General features: G+C 49.6%; 1 protein-coding gene and 1 long non-coding RNA gene across 10 annotated transcripts in view; one reads left to right on the top strand and one right to left on the bottom strand.

Moving 5' to 3' along the window:
- THEM5 (thioesterase superfamily member 5) lies at positions 1-8398 on the bottom strand. Of its 2 annotated transcripts, XM_036118785.2 has the most exons (6): positions 8158-8397; positions 6552-6753; positions 5140-5278; positions 907-1017; positions 468-592; positions 1-176 (listed from the first exon to the last, which is right to left on the bottom strand). In XM_036118785.2, exons 1-6 carry the CDS (start codon positions 8278-8280, stop codon positions 133-135), a joined length of 744 nt encoding a protein of 247 aa, XP_035974678.1. In that variant the 5' UTR covers positions 8281-8397; the 3' UTR covers positions 1-132. The 2 variants fall into 2 exon arrangements, with proteins under 2 accessions (XP_035974678.1, XP_035974679.1); XM_036118786.2 differs by lacking the exon at positions 468-592 and having other exon boundaries at positions 8158-8398.
- The window catches only part of LOC118552380 (uncharacterized), a 105054-nt gene that overhangs the window by 53413 nt on the left and 32612 nt on the right, over positions 1-19029 (top strand). The gene's annotated exons all lie outside the window — the stretch shown is intronic.

Here is a 19029-nt window from a genome sequence, read left to right as displayed (position 1 = left end):
TGACGCCACGAATCTATTTATTCAGAGGAACGCGCCCTCTCCTTCCCGTCACCAGTCACTTCCTGGGGACCCTCCCTGCCGTGCAGTGGGTCCCAAGCAGGCAGGGCAGTCAGCAGGAAGGCACAGTGACTGTTACTGGGATGACTCCTCTTCCAGCTGCAGCTGCAGGAAAACACCTGCAGAGAAGAGGACAAGCTGAATGTCAGGAGCTGGTTGGGGTGCTCTGCGCATTTGCATCCTGTCACCTGGTGTCCGATCCTGTCCTTGTGGAACAGGTTGGGCCACTCCTACATAGAAAAGAATCCTAGCCAGGTGCTCCTTCATTGGAGTCTACAGCAGGTGCCCAGTCCCACTCTAAAAAGCTGGATCCCAGCTTGGGAGCGCATCCTCAGCATTCTTCCTTCCATTGGTCCTGAGGGTGATGGTGGCAGGACAGAGTCTGGCGCTGAGGCTGAGAACCTCTTTACCTGAGCACTTAGCATAGACTGTCTGCTGGTCCCTGCTCTGGGCGATGCACGACATGTAAAGCTTCTGGTCCTCGATCTTTTCCACGTCAACTTTCAGTACAGCCAGAGAGCCCACAGGGATCAAGCTGGAAGGGGAGGTGGCTTAGTCCATCCCTCATGTGAATCCCTGGCCGCCATCCCTTCACCCCTCTGTTTCCCCAGCCTTCTCTTCATCCCACTCTGCCTCAAGGAATAAGTGACTCAGGGCTCGCGGCCCACTTGCAGACTTCCAGAGTCTGATGGCAGAGGCTGTGCTCTGGCCGGGAGTAGAAGGTCAGCTGAGCAGCGGCTTGGGGAGGAGGGCGGCTGACAGGGCTCCCGCACCCAACCCCTGACCATGGCCACTCCTCAGTGATAAAAAGGGCATGACTTTGGCCAACGCCCAAGGATCCATACTTACTTTTTGAACCTGATGTTGAGGCTTACTGTGAATAGCCCCTCTCCAGCCAGGTAAGCAGTTTTAGAGAAGGTCTCGTCCATCATGGCAGCCAGCGACCCCCCATGTGCAAACCTGGGGGTGGGGTGGGGCAGGAACAAGGCCAGGGCTGCAAGCTTCCCCGCCACCCACCCTGATCCTGATGTGGAGCCATCCTGCCTCTATCTTTCTACAGGAGAAGAAAGGAAGCAGAGCAGGATCCCAGCTGATCAAACTGGTCCAAGTCACTTCAGCTTTTCTCCCATGTTGCTTCAGCAGCATGAGCAACCCCTGACATAATTATTTTATTTCGTCAGGAAAAATTGAGTTTTTTTTTTCTTTTCTGATAAAGTTAATGGAAAGGGGTGCCTGGGTGGCTCAGATGGTTAAGCGTCTGCCTTCTGCTCAGGTCATGATCCCAGGGTCCTCGGATCGAGCCCCATGTTGGGCTCCTGGCTCAGCGGGGAGCCTGCTTCTCCCTCTGTCTCTCCCCCTGCTCGTGCTCTCTCTCCCTGTATCTCTGTGTCTGGAATGAATAAATAAAATCTTTTAAAAAAAAAGTTAATGGAAAAACATTTTTTTTCTGATTCATCACCTAATTGCTGGCAGCAATTGCCATCATTTGGAAAGGTGCGCTCATACAAGGGATGGAAAAGCCCCTGTGCTTTTTGGCTTGGGCTCTGAGGCATGGCCTTGGGCCAGCTCCCACCTTACCCATCGCTACACCAGGGCCAAGCTAGCATGGATTACCCTCTTGTTCCCACCACCAGGAGGGGAAAGAGCTGGGAGCCATGGAACCACACCAACCTGGTTCGACTCCATGCTCCACCTCTCACTACCAGTCTGATCTTGAGCAAGTTGCTAAGTTGCTGAGTTGTTAAGTTGCTAAGCTTTTCTTTTTTTTTCTTTTTTTAATTTTTTAAAAGATTTTATTTATTTATTTGAGAGAGAGAGAATGAGAGAGAGCACATGAGAGGGGGGAGGGTCAGAGGGAGAAGCAGACTCCCCACCGAGCAGGGAGCCCGATGCGGGACTCGATCCAGGGACTCCAGGATCATGACCTGAGCCGAAGGCAGTCACTTAACCAACTGAGCTACCCAGGCACCCAGTTGCTAAGCTTTTCTGAGCCTAAGTTTTTCCACTATGAATTCTGAATAAAAATAATTCCTATTTCATCAGATTACATGAGGTAATGTTTATAAAACCCCCTACTTCCACATTGCTTGAAAGAGGGAAGAAGAAGTTGGTGCCAAAGAACCCCAAACCTGCTCTTCCCTTGTTATCCTAATTGGCCAGACAGGGGTACCATTGGCAAGTGTGTGGATTCTGCAGGATAGCTCTTGATCAGCCAGCAACCTATTCTTCCTCATTGCCTAGGGCTGGGTGGATACTTGTGACAAAATAGAAAATATATATATGTCTCTGGCCTGGATTCAACACAGTGCTGTTGAAATCCTTGTAATTTCCTGGGTGATGGGAGTGTCTTGTTCTACTGAGGTGACTCTGGGCAGGCTCCTGAATGGCTCCTGGATGGAGCCCCAGAAAGACGAAGCCATGATTAGAAGCTCCTAGAGAAAGAAGAAGGGCTGGAAATGGAGTATATGATGGTTCATGCCTGCGTGAGGAAGCTTCCATAAAATCCCAAAGGTATAGGGTTCAGAGAGCTTCCAGGCTGGCAAACACAGGCCCAGTGGGAGGGTGATGCACTCTGACCCCACAGGGACAGAAACGCCTGCATGTGCTTGGGATACTCCCAGACCTCGCTGTATGCATGTCTTCATCTGGCTGTTCTTCTGTATCCTTTATCATATCCTTTGATAAACTGGTAAATATAAGTGTTTCCTTGAGTTCTGGAAGCCTCTCTAGCAAAGTAATTGAACATCAGGAGGGGGTTGTGAGAACCTCTGATTTGCAACTGTAGGGGCCAAGGCAAGCTGTCCCAAGATGGGCCACTCTGGTGTGAATATTATTTTGAGCTGAAGGCAATCGAGACCCTGTGGGCTCAAGGGAAACTTTTGCCCCTCCCTTCACTACATAGAAGAATTTAAATTGGGGGTCTTTCCCAGAATAAAGGTTATTACCAGAGAAAAATTTTACCTGAGTGACCCATCTGTATGGCAGGGCAAGCAGCTAATTACCAAACATCTGCTCTTCTTCTTATTGCCCTGTGAAGTGCATTCCTTCCCTTCAAAGTCCCAGACCCCTGTCCCTTGCTCCTTAGTTCAGGATGACATGTAGTCTTCATTTTGCCTGTCTTTAGAATTTCCGTGTCTGTGTGGATTGCCTGTATGTACACTATTAAATTTGACTTTCTCCTGTTAATCTGTCTCATGTCAATTTGATTCTTAGTCCAGCTGGAAGGACCCTTGAAGGGGACAGGAAATTCTTGCTTCCTGACATAGCCAAGTCAGACAGAAGTTGTGGGAACCTGGTGGCCTGCTACTTGCTCTTGGCATCTGAAGTGGGGTCAGTCTCGTGGACTGAGCCCTTACCCTGTGGGATCTGATGCTGTCTCCAGGTAGATGGTGTCAGAATGGAGTTAAATTGTAGGACACCCAGCTGGTGTCACAGAATTGCCTCATGTAGGGAAAAGCCTCTCCCCATTTGGTGATCAGAACTATCAGAAGTAAAGGTCCTGTATGAGTAGTAAAGGAGACACACAGGAGAGAAAGACATAGTAGTTGAGAACTGGTTTTTTTCCCTACACAGTAGATAGGCTGAACTGGGTGTTTCTTTTTCTTTTCTTTCTTTCTTTTTTTTTTTTTTAAGATTTTATTTATTTATTTGAGAGAGAGAGAGAATGAGAGAGAGAAAGAGCACATGAGAGGAGGGAGGGTCAGAGGGAGAAGCAGACTCCCTCCTGAGCAGGGAGCCTGATGCGGGACTTGATCCCTGGGACTCCAGGATCATGACCTGAGCCGAAGGCAGTCGCTTAACCAACTGAGCCACCCAGGCATCCCTGAACTGGGTATTTCTTTCTGTTCAGTATGAATCTCTTCTCTGAACCCCTCAACCCACTGGCTTCAGTGTTGGATGGTCCTCCTCTGCCTCTCCTGCCCCACTTCCATGAGCCCCGAAATAAAAATCAGCTATACTTCACCCCCCCATCCCTGCCTTCTGGTGTTTTCCTCTTCAGAATGAAGGGCATTCCTGACCTGTGTAGGGCTCTGACCTAGTCCCCCAGCAGCTGATGCATCAGTGGGAAAATCATTGTCCTCACCGAAGATGCCTTTGGGATGGCCAAGGTGACCAAGGGCTGCAGTCTGAATCCATGGCCTGTGGAGGTGCTGACATCTATTAAGATCTCTGAATATAACTGCAACTGAGTCCCTCCCAGGCCTTGGGACCCTAAAGCTTCCCCCCACCCTTCTGTCTCCCTTGTAGGAACTTTGGCACCACCAATAGCCTTCAGTGACTGTCTAAAGAAGGAACGGGGATGCAGGAGAAGGCAGACGACCATGGACTTGGTGGCCCAGTGACCTTGAGCCTCTTGCTCAAGAGCAAGAGGCTCAAGGCCAGCTTGCTCTCCCTTGTGGAATTTACCTAGTGTGAGTTCCTTCCTGGGCCTATCCCAAGTTTGAAGGCAGCAGAGTATAATGGAGAGATCAATGGATTGGAGTCCCAGGTCCTGGATTAGAGACCTGATCTGACTTGGTTGTGTGTACTACTGTGCTACCTTACCTCTGTGTGCCTCAGTTTGCCCCTGGGCAAAAGATGAAGTCTGGAAAGATGGTGTCTGAGAGCTATATTGTGCCATATGATTTGTGAGTACATACACATAGTTCCAGGCATTCTGGCAGTTGGATATTATTGCCTCAGGTTTCAGGTAAGAAGGCTGAAGGCCAGACGTTAAACTGCTTGCTTAGGGTTCCAAGGCCAGCAAGGCAGAGCAGGACTGAAAGCCTGGCTCCAGGTCTTGTCCTCTTCCAAGTTCACAACATCTTTCTCAAAGTGGCCTCTAAGACCACCTTCTTATTGGAAAAATTTCAGACCTCCCTAAGGAGGCTCTCCTTATCTGCACAATGGGGACTGGACCAGATGACCCAGAGCGCCCTTCCAGTGCCCTGGTGTTGAGACAGAAGTCCAGTGCTCACCACCCCCACCTAGCTCCTTAGGGGGAGGTACAGACTCCGGGGCCTGGGGTGTGGCTCATCCATCAGCTGAACCAAGCCCAGAAAGCAGCCAAGAACATCCACCCAGGCCCTGCCTGTGGCTTACCCTGGGGCCCCCTCCAGGTAGGGGCCAGGTTGGAAAAGACAGATGGACTTCTTCTTGGATGGGTGGAAAAAAATGACATACTCGTAGCCTTGTCCTTCCACTTGAATGCACCTGGTGAAGATGCGCCAGTCACTTTTGTCTAGGGAGAGATGGGCAGTGTCGTAGCTGGAGAAGGGGGCGCATGAGTGCGTGGGGCCCAGTCACGATGCAGGGCCAGTCATTCAGCACCATGGGTGGAGCCCTGCCTTAGGCACAAGGTCCAGGAGAGAACCAGAGGACACCCAGCCTCTGCCCTCAGGGAGCGTTCAATCTGAGACTGGAGACACAGCCCTCTCCTCAGGGACCCCTCAGTCTGGAGGGAGAAATACTCAAGGAAGTTCCCTGGCTGAGGGGTAGAGATAGGCTCATGGCCAGATCAAGACTTTAACAGACCTTAAACATGGGAAATTAAAACTATAACATGTAATTCACATATAATTCAAAATAACAACAGTACTGAACAGTAAAATCGGGGTGCTTGGCTGACTCAGTTGGTAGAGCATGTAACTCTTGATCTTGGGGTTGTGAGTTTGAGCCCCCTATTGGGTGTAGAGATTACTCAAAAATAAAATCTTAAAAAAAAAAACACAGTAAAATAAGTGCAGAAAAGTCCATCAAAGTCCTGATTTTTTTCCCCCAAAACAACTACTACAACAACTACATCCTTTTTTGATGGATATCAAATATTTTGAAAAAAATTATTTTGGTGACCCTGCTTTGTGGCATAAACACAAAGGCCATCTGCCTACTGCACCACCCATTCATCAGTGGGCAGGAAAACCACATATATAAATGAGAGAGACAAGAAAACAGGGATGTGCATGTACACACGCACACACATGCATCTACACACATGAAGAAAGCTGAAGGTGGAAAGTTCTATCCATCTGATCTGGTGGGTGTCTGGGGAGACTGGCTGTGGACCCCGTAGAGCAGGGACAGTGTGCCGAGGCCCGCAGTGGGGGAGGCAGGCCCTAGGGCCTTCACTGGGTAGAGAAGAGGACTTGGGATAAGGCTTGACAGTATAGGAAGAACACCCAGCGAGAAGGCAGAAGGGCAGGGGGCTGAGGGGCTGTGCTCAGGGGGTGGCTCTTGGCTGGGAGCAAAGGCCGACACTGGGTTGTGTTCTCTTGGATGGGAGGAGGGAAGCAGAGATCAGAGAGAATACTCTTCTCTTCTCCTCTACCTGCCTGGGGCTGCATCATCAGAGGTGGGTCAGACACAGAAAGAACTTCCAGCTGAGAACTGGAAGGGAGCTTGTGGATCTCCTTCCCAAGGGCCAGGAGAGTCAGCACAGTGAAAGAGACTGGCTGAACCCACCCGGTGCGCTGGGGAGCAGGTATGCCCAGAGGCCTTCCCAGGCCAGGCCCTACCTGACGCCACTGCTAACCCAGATGGGAGCTTCAGCCCCTGGATGTGGTCTCTGTTGGACTTGAAGGAGGGCAGTTTGATCCAGCCGTCAGTCTTGGTCTTCTCCAGAAATTCCTGGTACAAGTTCAGCATGTCTGGACACCAGCTGGCATTAGGAAGGGCATAATCCTTAAAATCTGTCTTCTCCAGACAGAATCTTGAGACCTGGGAGGGAAAAATCGGGGAGATTAAACAGCTTCCTGGGGGATGGGGGCTGCTGTTTGGGCTGTGGGACCTCTAGGTGGCTTGCTCCTGGGTTCTTGGCTCCTCAAGCCCTTCCACCAGTGTTGACTTACAGGAAGCGGCCCATTTTCCTTGCAGAGGGCTAGGAGACACCTGAGGGTGACTGACAAGGGGACGCTAAGGTGCAAAGGAAGGAAAAAAAAGGAACCAGGGCTGACAAGTAAAGCCATACTGCTCTGTGGTGTGCCTTACCACTGTCCTGTTTAAAAACCCGTGAGCTGTTCTTTGAAGCTAAGAACTGCTAGTCTAAGCCCCACTGTACAGATGGGGAAACTGAGGAAATATGGCTAAGGTTGCCAAGCTTGTGAGTATAAGAGCTGATGCTCAGACTAGAGCCTGTCCTCAGACACTGTCTACCCTAGGGGGTGCGACCAGTGGTGGAGGACCATTGCTACCACCTCCTTACCTCAGGGGCTATCCCTGTTCTGTCCACAACTGTGGGCCTGCCCTGGAAAGGTGGCTCCTTTGAAACATGTTTCGAGTGCCCACAGAAGTGTGAAACTATCTGTGGGAAAAGCGAGCCCTCTGAGGCATCAAGCACTCATGGACCAGTAACAACTGTGGGCAGTAGGCTGGCTGCTCACCAAACCTCACACAGGACCGTCCATCTGGAAATGCCCCAACTCAGTTGCAACGGTCTGAGTTCCACAGGAAGAAGGTGACTCATCGGTGGCCACACAAGTTTCAGACCAGGACGAAAGTGTCCTGGTGGTCTTAGTTTTGGATCTGGGCTCCTTAGTCTCCTTTCCCTTCCCTTCCCTTCCCTTCCCTTCCCTTCCCTTCCCTTCCCCTTCCCCTTCCTTTCTTTTCCTTTCCTTTCCTTCCTTCTCTTTCTGCCTGCTTGCTTTTCCTTCCTTCCTTCCTTCCTTCCTTCCTTCCTTCCTTCCTTCCTTCCTTCCTTCCTTCCTTCCTTTCCTCCCTTCCCTTCCCATTCTTCCTTCTCTTTCTGCCTGCTTTTTTCTTTCTTCCTTCCTTTCTTTCTTGCTTTCTTTCTCTCTCTCTCCCTCTTTCTTTCTTTTTCTTCCTTCCTTCCTTCCTTCGTTTTTCTTCCTTCCTCTCTTCCTATCTTTAGGCCCCACATGGGGCTTGAACTCACGACCCTGAAATCAAGAGTCACATGCTCTACCAGCTAAGCCAGCCAGGAGCCCCTTGATCTGGGTTACTTGATATCCTAAGAGCACCTTCCCTTTGCCAAATCAAATAGCTCCCCAACACACTGCCCACTTGCCCCAGCCATCATCTGGGAAGAGGAAATTTGGGGTGCTCCTATGCCCTAGGCCCCCAAGAGAAGGGCTGCCTACCTGGCTGAGCTGGGAACTTACTGACCAGGGAGTCCGTGGAGGATCCGAATGCTGAGTTGGGGTTCAGTCTGGGCAGGACCTGGGGGACGCCAGGAAGGACTCTGTGCCGGCCAAGTCTTACTGCCACCTGGAAGCATCTCCTTATCATGGCTGGGTTCTGAGGTTGGGGCTGGTAGGACTGAGAAGGTAGCAAAGCGAGTGAGTGCTTTTTGGATGTACCTTGGTGCTGCAGGGGCGGCCACCTCTGGCACAAACCTCTCTCCTTTTTGTCACCAGGCCTTCAGCAGCAAGCTGCCTCAGCAGATGATTAGGCAAGGCTGGACTGGTTTGACACAATACCCACAGATGTTTGGAGCCTTTAGCTGGTCCCAAGCCCCACCCAGCGCTCGGGGAGAAGTAGATGCTGCTTGGGCATGAATGCTGAACAGGACTGGCCTGAGTCCAGAAAGAAACATTTGTTAAAGAGAAAAAAGTGCATAAAGAAATAGCATATGGTACATGGGGCCTTGGAGAGCTGCCCTGGAGTGTTTGGGGGGGCAATCCAAGAACATTCCAAGAAAATTCCCAGAAACGTAAGGGAGGTCTGTCTCTTGATTGGAGAGTGTTGGTGGAGTGTCTGTGTGTGTTGGTGGAGACTTTGTGGTGCGTGCTCTGCAGTGAGACCATGTAAGACCTCTATCTGGTATGGTCCTGGCACGCAGAAAACCAACTCACCGCCCTTAGCTACCCCTTCTTATATCCCAGACAAGGGGTCACACAGAGAAGCCTCCACCTGCTGGTCCCTGGAGGGGATACTGGTGAGAAGGAGAAGGTCTTAGAGGCAGAGACAGAAAATCATTTGGGAGCAGTCAGCTTAGCAAAGATGCTCTCAGGTTTTGGGAACCCCAGGGAAGGGGATGGGTGCTGGGGGTGAGGTGGGGAGCCGGGCAGTGGAGGCCTTGTCACTGGCAAGTGTGCAAGAGAGATAGCTTTCAGTGGAAAGAGGGGAGGAGCGTTCAGCCAGGGTCTGCAAGGTTGTGGGCTTTTTTGGTGGCGGTTATTTCTTCTATTGAATTAAAACTGCCAGTTTTCAACTAGAAGTCCTAGTTTTTAATTCACTGGAGAAAAGCATGCTGTGAAAGTCAGAACCGTGCAAAGGTGGAATTATGATGATAATGGTGGTGGTGGTGGTGATTTGGGGCAGTTTCTGAAAAATCAAACTGACTTAATAGGGAAGTTTACAGGTTTTGCCCCACTTTCTGTATTTGGCTGCCCCGGAAGACTAGAATAGAAATATTTTCCTCATGTCCTGTGAAGATTTGAATGAAGTTTCTTCAAGGACAGAGAAACCGGGTTTTTGATTGATTCAGTCTCTGGATCTAGCCAAAACTATTCGAATTCTTTGCTAACATTTAAAAAACAGGGAGTGTCACACAAAGCCGGTCAAAGACCTCCGGATGAGGAAGAAGATCTGGCAGCAGAGCATGTCCATTCCTGTGCAGTGGCAGCTGCCTGGGGCCACACCTCATGCCCTCTGGCTTGTCCCAGGCTTCCCCCGGTACCTGGCACCGCTTCATTCCCTTGCAATCTCTATCTGTGCTACTTGATGGAAAAGATGGGACTTGAGGAGGAGATGAGAGAGAAAAGAGGAATCTCAGAAAGGACTGGAGAGGAATCTGAGGAAACGGGAGTAGGGAGAAGGAGGGGCTCCATAGGAGCCTGATCCCAGGAAGGTGGCACTCACTGTCCGGATTCCAAGAAGAATCAGTACCTGAATCTGATCATTGACCAAGAGCCATGTGGGAGTTGGGTTATCACCCTTGCACAGCCTGACTTCCCTTGCAGATTGTGTACCCCAGTGGGATCAGCATCTCTTGTTGCCTGACTAGAAGAGGAACACTCTTTTTTTAAAAAAATTTTATTTTATTAAGTTATGTTAATCACCATACATTACATCATTAGTTTTTGATGTAGTGTTCCACGATTCATTATTTGCATATAACACCCAATGCTCCATTCAATACGTGCCCTCCTTAATACCCATCACTGGGCTAACCCATCCCCCCACCCCCCTCCCCTCTAACACACTCAGTTTGTTTCTCAGAGTCCGTAGTCTCTCATGGTTCATCTCTCCCTCCGATTTCCCCCCCTTCATTTTTCCCTTCCTTCTCCTAATGTCCTCCATGCTATTCCTTATGTTCCACAAATAAGTGAAACCATATGATAATTGACTTTCTCTGCTTGACTTATTTCACTTAGCATAATCTCCTAGAAGAGGAACACTGTTTGTGAAATAGTAGAAAAAATATATAATGGTTTCTGCCCCTGGTTTCCGAACACAGCTCCTAAATCCCTGGGAATTTTCTGGGTGATCTGAGTGTCTTTTGTTCCAATGAAGCAACTCTGGAAAATGAGTCTCCTGGATAGCTTCAGGATGGGCACTGGTCACCAGCAAAACCAAACCAGGATGAGAAGCTTGGAACTTACAGTTCCTGTTGGTTTGAACCCCCTTGGGAGCTTCCCTGTGTAATCTGAAACTAGCCCATAAGGGAAGGGTGAAGAGAGACTGGAAGAAAGAGGCAGGCCACTCCAGGTTGGTAGGTGAAAGTTTTAAGGAGCAAAGGGAACTTATAGGATAGGCTAGTCTTGGGTGGCAGCCAGACCAGTGGATCCCTGCACCCACCTGGCACATTTTAGGTTTAGGGAGAGAGGGGCCTTAACTGGATTCAGTCATGTATACTATGCAGGGCTTCTCAACACCACATCATTACTCAAGGGGCTGTGTCCTTGGAGCAACCCCTCAGAGTAGGAAAGGAAAGTGAAACCCACATTCCAAGGACAGGGGTGGGGGAGAGGACCTCTGATCACTAGGGTTCAACTTATGGATCAACCAGCAGTCATGTCTTCCTGATGACCTTCCCCAGCAGGTACCACCCTCCATTCTTCAAGAAGGGGACAGGGGCTGGAGATTGAGTTAATGATCCATTATGCCTAAGTGAAAGCCTCCATACAAATACTGAAAGTACAGGGCTTGGAGAGCTTCCAGGTTGATACATCCCAACTCTATGGGAATAGTGGTTCCTGTGCTCAAGACCCTCCCAGACCACATTTTATGTATCTCTTCATCTGGCTGTTCATCTGTATCCTTTATCATATGCTTTATTCTATAATAAACCAGTAAACACAAGTGTTTCCTGGAGTTCTGTGAGCAGTTCCAGCCAACAATCAAATCTAAGACAAAGGGTATGGGAACCTCTGATTTGTAGCCAAGTCAGACAGACATTGTGTAAGTAACCTAGGGACCCACCACTTGCCATTGGCATCAGAAGTGGGGGGGCAGTGTCGTAGGACTAAGTCATTAACCTGTGGAGTCTGCACCTAACTCCAGTTAGGAGTTAGCTAAGTGAAATAAGTCAAGCAGAGAAAGTCAATTATCATATGGTTTCACTTATTTGTGGAACATAAGGAATAGCATGGAGGACATTAGGAGAAGGAAGGGAAAAATGAAGGGGGGGAAATTGGAGGGAGAGATGAACCATGAGAGACTACGGACTCTGAGAAACAAACTGAGTGTGTTAGAGGGGAGGGGGGTGGGGGGATGGGTTAGTGTCAGAATTGAATTGTAGGGGGCCTGGGCGGCTGAGTCAATTGAGCGTCTGACTCTTGGCTTCGGCTCAGGTAATGATCTCAGGGTCATGAGATTGAGCCCTGAGTTGGGCTCCGAGCTCAGAGAGGAGTCTGCTTGGGATTCTTTCCCTCTTCCTCCCTCTGCCTCTACCCCTCCCCCTGCGTGCTCTCTCCCTCTCGCAAATAAATAAATAAATAAATAAAATATTTAAAAAATAAGAATTGAATTGTAGGACATCTACCTGGTGTTGCAGAGAATTTCTTGGTGTTGGGAAACCCCACACACCTAGTGTCAGAAGTGCTGTGCAGGGTGCCTGTGTGGCTCAGTCATTAAGCGTCTGCCTTTGGCTCAGGTTGTGATCCCAGGGTCCTGGGATGGAGGCCCGTGTCGGGCTCCCTGCTCAGTGGGAAAGCCTGCTTCTCCCTCTCCCGCTCCCCCTGCTTGTGTTCCCTCTCTCGCTGTGTCTCTCTCTGTCAAATAAATGAATAAAATCTTAAAAAAAAAAAAAAAAAGAAGTGCTGTGCAATTATAAAGGAGAAAAACAGGAAAATTTTCCTGTGGACATCCTGCCACTTTAGTTGTTTCACAACTTTTAATTAAATCTGCTTTCAAATATTTACATCATATGCTTATGTAAGTTTTGTTCTCAGTCTGGCCAAGTACTATAGTTAAATTTCTTTTCTTGTATAACTAATTTTCCCTGAGCTGATGTTCAGCTGGGTGCTGTGGCCCAGGGCAATACAGGGAAATGAAGGGGCTGCTCAGCAGATCAACCTTCATTCCCCAGCTGGGAGGGAAGAGATCTAGAAGAGATAAAAGAAAATAAAGACCTGGTGATGTCTGTGACATCAAGGGTCAAGGGTATGACAGATGGAAGGTGATTAGAAATATATCTGAGAGACCGTCTATGCTGACGGCAAAAGCATGGGTGTGGCCCTGCAGTCAGTGAATGGAGGAGGCTGTTCAAGGCCATTTTACTCATCTTGCAGGTTCTCTGTGCAACACTGAGCCCCGTCTAGATGTGGGCTGGGCGGTCAGCTACGCAGGGAGGTGGAAAGGTATTGGCCAGTGCCTTGAATGGGTTTTGTTACAACACGAACTTTGGCCCCAATTGTTCTATGTGAACAGAGCTCAGAAAGAAAAAAGAAAACTCGCTTAGAGGAAAGAAAGCTTCTCCCCAGACCTGGACTCTCTGGAGAAGCAATTAGGAAAAAGAGGGAATGGGGCGCCTGGTTGGCTCAGTCAGAGGAACATGTAACTCTTCATCTCAGGGTCATGAGTTCAAGCCCCATGTTGGGTGTAAAGATTACTTAAATAAAAAATAAAACTTAATGAAGTACTGTATGGTGACTAACTAACATAATAAAAAAATAAAAATAATAAACATTTTGAAAAAAGAAAGAAAGAAAAAAGAAAACAGAGAAAGTCAGTGAAAGTTCATTATAATTTAGAACTCCTGTTGGATTCTGATTTAGCCTGTTTGCCTGCTTGGTTCATTTCCTGTTTGGGACCCATGGGGGAATGTGGAGTCTGGGGGTTTTTCTCACTGTGATACGACCTGTCCCCAGAAGCACATCCTGGGCCAGATCTGACAGGTAGGTGATCCACAGGAGAACCGGCAGTGGGATGTGGGTAGATAATTAACAACTGCCTCTTGGGGGTGGGGAGGGCTCAGAAGTTTGCCAACCCTGTGGTGGAAATATTCCCATGGTGGCTGCTTTCAAGCTACCAGTATGAAGCCACGGACCCTGACTGTGAAGCTGGGGAAGGTTGTAGACAATTGGCTCCTGCAAGCTGGTAGGAACTGGCTCCAGCACATCACTGCTGTAGAAACTTCTCTGGTGTGTTGTGAAACAACAGGGTAATCAAGGCCTGGTAGGTTCCATGGATCACTTCCCAGGCCCAGGACTCTTTCTTCCTTCTAGCAGGCTCCCAAATCTGAATTTACACCCACCTCTGTCTCTTTGGGAATTTCTCTCCTATGTTGTAGCCCTTAGTCTCCCCAGCCTGCCCTCCTCCCCTGCTCCCACCAAACAAACTCATGGGACACTTTCTGCTTAGAGATATTTACTGTAAATCATTAAGAGGAAACAGGTAAAAAGGAACATTTCCAGAACTCTTACAAAGTCTTTCTCAGCTTGGGGGCCCTGGCAGACCATTCTGGACATGTGGTGGAGCTCCCCACGTGGGCTGGCCGACTCCCGGCTGTGATGGTGAGTTCCGGACACTTCGGAGTGGTTGTCAGGGTGGCCCCATCCGGCCCTTCTGGATGAGGAAGGGACTTCCCTAGTGGCATTCCTACATGTCTTTGCTCTTCTGTGAACTCGATCCCTCCTGAAGACTTGGCTCTTATACTCATCCCTGCAATTTCTAGAGGGCTCCCAGACTGCCCATGCCTCTCTCAGTCCATGACTGATCTTCAGACTGGTCAGGCTGGCCCTGACCTCAGGGAAGCTTGGTTTCTTGACCTTCTGAGCCAAGGGTCAGGGGCCAGGCTGAGTGATGGGAAACTGAGGGCACTCAGAAGGGGCTGCCCTGGTTTTGCTCCCCTCAGGAGTTGCCGGGAAGGAACATAGGCCCAGTTATCAGCTTTCTAATTTCTCCAGAAAAGCCAGACTTTTATGTTATGTGAAACCTTCCAACTTTTAAACGTTGCAACCAATTTATAAGTACACTGTGTGCACCAAATCAAATGCCTCTGACTGGATCTAGTCTGGCAGGCTGCTGATCCTGCCGGCTGGTTATAAGGTCGTTCCTGGCCCTTCTCACACTACCATTCTCCCAGGAGTCTGTGGCTCTTCTGCTCGGGTCCCGTTTCTCTGACTATCCCCAGAGCGGTCTTCTTCCCAGGGACCCTCCTGGGATTCATTTTATACCCTGGACCCCCATGGTAGGCACTTTGGAAAGGAAAACCACAGTCCAGTGTTGAAACTGATAAACCAGTTTCCTTGGGGTTTTCGCTCCATCCAGTTGCTAAGGGGTTTGGTCTGTGCTGTGTGTGGGACCTGTGAATGAGCAGCTGGGGGAAAGGCAGAGGCTCAGCCTTCCAGGAGCCAAGACTGGAAGGCGGGCGTAGGGAGGCTGCCTTCATGAAACCTGGGCTTGGAATGGAGCTAAAAGAAGTGGTTGCTAAGCGCTGTGCCCAGAGGGGCCCTGTAGGGGTGGGCTGGCGGGTGTTGCCTGGGGGGGGGGAAGGGTGAGCAGGGCTGTGGCAGGAGACCTTGTGCCCAGGGGAGCTGGGCAGCTGATAAGCAGACACTGGCTCTGGGTGCTGCGGCCTGGTGTGATCACTGCATTGATGGAGGGGGTCCCGGCCCAGCACAAGGTGCTAGGACTGACGGGGACTGATGGGGACCTGTGCTCCCCTCCCCACAGATGTGAGAGCCCCGACCACAGCTCAGCTGGAGTTCCTATTTGTGAACTGCCAAGAGGCAGAGGGCCAGGACCTCTAAGCTCAGAAAGTGGCAAATCCTGAATGGGTGTGTGAGGGTGTATGCGCACACGCAGGGTGGGGCTCCTAGTTCCCAGCCAGGCCTGTACTTGAAATCCCTTCTTCTTCAAACCCAGACAGTTACCTGAGAGGTGGTACCTTCAAATCAAAGGGACAGCCACATGGTGCCACTGGCAAATCTGCTTTACTAGCTTCAGGCACAAAGTAAGGTCACATTGCATTTCAAAAACGTATCAAACGGCTAACACCGCTCCCATGATACCTGGAACCCTTTCTTCCCTGAGAACTCTGAAACAGGGGTGTCAACCATCTGTTGAACTAGTTCAGGGGCCAAGTCTGTGAGGCCTCCAAGCACAGGAGATGGTGGCTTCCCTAGCTGCTGCGGGGCGCCCAGTATTTCTGCCCGCTTTCCCCAAGTCACAGGCACCCCGGGGCTAGAGTGCGTTTCTGTCACGCGGGTGCGGAGCCGAGGCCTGTGGCCCTGACAGGGCGGCCCTCTTGCCGACCACCTGGCATGGGCTAGGGGAGCGGGAGGGTGCGAAGGCGATTCCTCTTCAGGCCTCCAGGAGGAGCCTCCTCTAGGCCTTGGGAGTGTGCTCACGGGGTGAGTCAGCTGCCGAGTGGCCCCCCGAGGAGGCCTTGACCAGTGCCCTCACAGGGTAGCCTCTTCAGGCTGCCCCGCCTCAGGCTCCCACCTCTGTGCTTCCCAGGCAAGGAACCCCCTCCTTCTGGGGGCAATTTCCCCTGCCAGCCTCCCTGTAGCCACCCTTCTCCACCACCCCTTCTCCCCAGCCAGTCCTCAGACCTTCACTTAGTCCCCGTGTGGCTTCTCCAAATTCTTCCCATCTTTCACTAGAGTTCCCAGAGCCCATAAACCCTGGATGAGTAGCATCTGAAAAAAACAGTTCTTCCTTTCCTGGGCGATCGCAGGGCTCTATCCACACAGCTCTGGGAGAGGAGATGAACCATTCCATTCTTCGAGTGACAGGTAAAGATTACGTTTCACATTAAACCAGCCTAACCTTGGATTCCCTCCTCGAAGCCAGGCTTCCCGGGCGTGTCTGGCTGGGGCTCTGCCTTGGGTTCTCCGAAGACAAAGGAAGAACCCATAGGGAGGTCCCTTCCTGAGGCCGGGGCTCCTGGCTCAGCGGGGCAGGGGAGCTCCGAGGATGTGGCCTCCTCAGAGGGCAGCTCTCCTGACCATGGCTGGGCACTGGGCACATGGCATCAGCACGGTGCCTTGGTGGCCCTGTCAACAAAGAACAGTGTCGCGGCTGCTCCGGTGTAGAGTTCCTTGGTGTTGAGAAAGCCTTGCTCCCTCCCTTGGTGCCCTCTGCTAGGCTGAGCAGGCCTGGCTCCTGGCCACTGTGAACCCCAGGGCTTTACTCCTCGCCCCTACCTCCAGCACTGCCGCTTGAGTCCCCTGGCTGTTTCAGTGCATGCACATGCACGTGTGCACACACACCCACACACGGACACGTGTGCTAACTTACAAACATACTGTGCGTGGCTACACATACTCATATATGCACAAACATACACAGATGCACTCACGTATACACAGATGTGGATATACACGCTCAGAAACATACACACATGCATACAACACACAAGGGTTTGTGTGTACACATCTACCCATTCACATACATGAATCATACTGTACACGTGTCCAGGCAGTGTACACGCAGGCGCACACACACTCACAAACACACACGTATGTAGTCAGAGATACAGAAGCACATGGCCGTACACACATGGCATTTGTACACACATTCACATGCACACATGCTCACACAGACTCACATAACTACCATGTGTGCACACATATTCACACATATGCACACACATTCACCTGTTTACATATTGTGATATTGAGAGTTATTGCACCATGCATTGCTCATGTGAGAGAGGCTAAAGTTTTGCCTCTCTTTTAAAATGTAAATATTCCTGCAAAGGTCACAATGGGAGCAGTTATTAGTTATTTTATTTTATTTCTTAGTTTAACTGGGAACCTGAAAGTAGGTGTTTTTTGTTTTTTTTTAAGATTTTATTTATTCATTTGACAGAGAGAGATACAGCAAGAGAGGGAACACAAGCAGGGGGAGTGGGAGAGGGAGAAGCAGGCTTCCCGCTGAGCAGGGAGCCCTGGACCCTGGGATCATGACCGATCCAAAGGCAGACACTTAATGACTGAGCCACCCAGGCGCCCTGAAAGTAGGTTTTAAGGAGAAGGGGCACAACCTTGAGTCTGAGAAGTGACATTTCTCTGGATGCACAATTTTGCCAGGTACCCTCTCCCAGAAAGGGCATGGCTGGATCAGACAGACTGACTTCTTCATAGCTTAACTCCTACAGAACCTCAGACTGTCTAAATCTGGATGAGCCTCCAAACATTTGGTCCTTTGGTCCAAGTCCCTCAACTTATAGAGGAGGAAACTCAAATTCACTGAGGTTAATCAAGTCTCCTGGGTTGTATTTCCAAAACAGATCTGAATCTGTCCACTTCCCTTACTTGTCATCCACATATAAAATCCCAGGGCAAGACTAATTACTTAGGTTATGTGTCCCCTTCTTGGACCCATGTCTGCGGTCAAGGGATGAAGAGCTATGACTGATGAAGGCTGGTCAAGCACCTGCCCCCCTGCCAGGGCTGTGATTGGCAGCACTCCCATACACACTGAATCAAATGAAACCAGAAAGCACCGTCCTGTTACCAGAAGACCGGGAGGCAGGGATAGTGGGCAGACCAAAAACAACTGATGTCCATGACTGTATCTTAGCAATTGTCTAGAAGTTTCTGCCTCCGAGTTTTGAACAGAAATAAACACCAGGGTCGGCTGTGATGGGGGAGGGGCAGCTTAGGGACCCTGTCCGTGTGAGGCCTGTATTTGGGCAAGAAGGGATGAAGTATAAAGTAAGAGAAGGAGGGGTAACAGCGCTACAGTTCAGATGATTTTTGACTCTAAAGTAGGCTCTTCAGAAACTTAGTGATGTTTGTGGAGCGTGTCGCAAATGGACAGAGGACTTGGGTGACTTTATGGAAGCTTTTTTTTTTTCATATTTTAGATATGCGGGAGTGGCTATTGAATTTTTTACTCTTTTGTTTGTCTTTTCTCAAATTGATAGTGTTATAAATATTTAACTTTTTATGAAAGAAATTATAGTATTTGATTAGAAATCTAATAAAAAATTGTTAAAAAGTGTATACATTTATAACATGTACAGTATATATGTAAATATATATATAGTTAGTAAAAAATATTTAAAATATTTTTGACTATGTTTAAAAAGTTAAATATAGTCATATATTTAATATTTGATCTACTTCTCCAATGTGACTAGCAAAGTGCTTCTCAATGTTGGACAGGAAGTTATTGCAGTTGTGCAAGAAGATAAGGTATCGAATGAACTGAAAGCAATTAGTCTCTGATAAGTGGGAAGACGACAGCAAAAACCACGGCAGAGGGCAGTCCGACTCCAGCCCCTGAGTGCTGACTGGCCGTGTGACTTCGCTGATGGAGGGTGCTGGCTACATCAGTCCCACCACATACTTCTCTCTGGAGAGTGTTAGCGAAGGTCTGCATTTCTAGCCTGTGTGGGAGAAACGGGGTGATAGATGACAGCATCTTTTTCACCTTGGACTCTCTGAAACTTGCTGAAGGATATGTGCCTCGAAGACATGACATGGTCCGTGCCGTGGTGGTGGAGAGCAGCCAGTCATGCTATGTCTGGAGAGCCTTATGCATGACCCCAGTGAAAAGACAGGACTTTGCTGCCTTTGAGGAGGCTGCCGATGAGTCCTGTGGAGCCCTTTTATTGAAAAAGAAAGGTGATATTGA

The sequence above is a fragment of the Halichoerus grypus genome, chromosome 5 (genome assembly GCF_964656455.1).
Source record: "Halichoerus grypus chromosome 5, mHalGry1.hap1.1, whole genome shotgun sequence".
In the NCBI taxonomy this organism is placed as follows: Eukaryota; Metazoa; Chordata; class Mammalia; order Carnivora; family Phocidae; genus Halichoerus; species Halichoerus grypus.
Note: the sequence above shows the minus strand (reverse complement) of the source record. Positions and strands in the feature narration are given on the sequence as shown.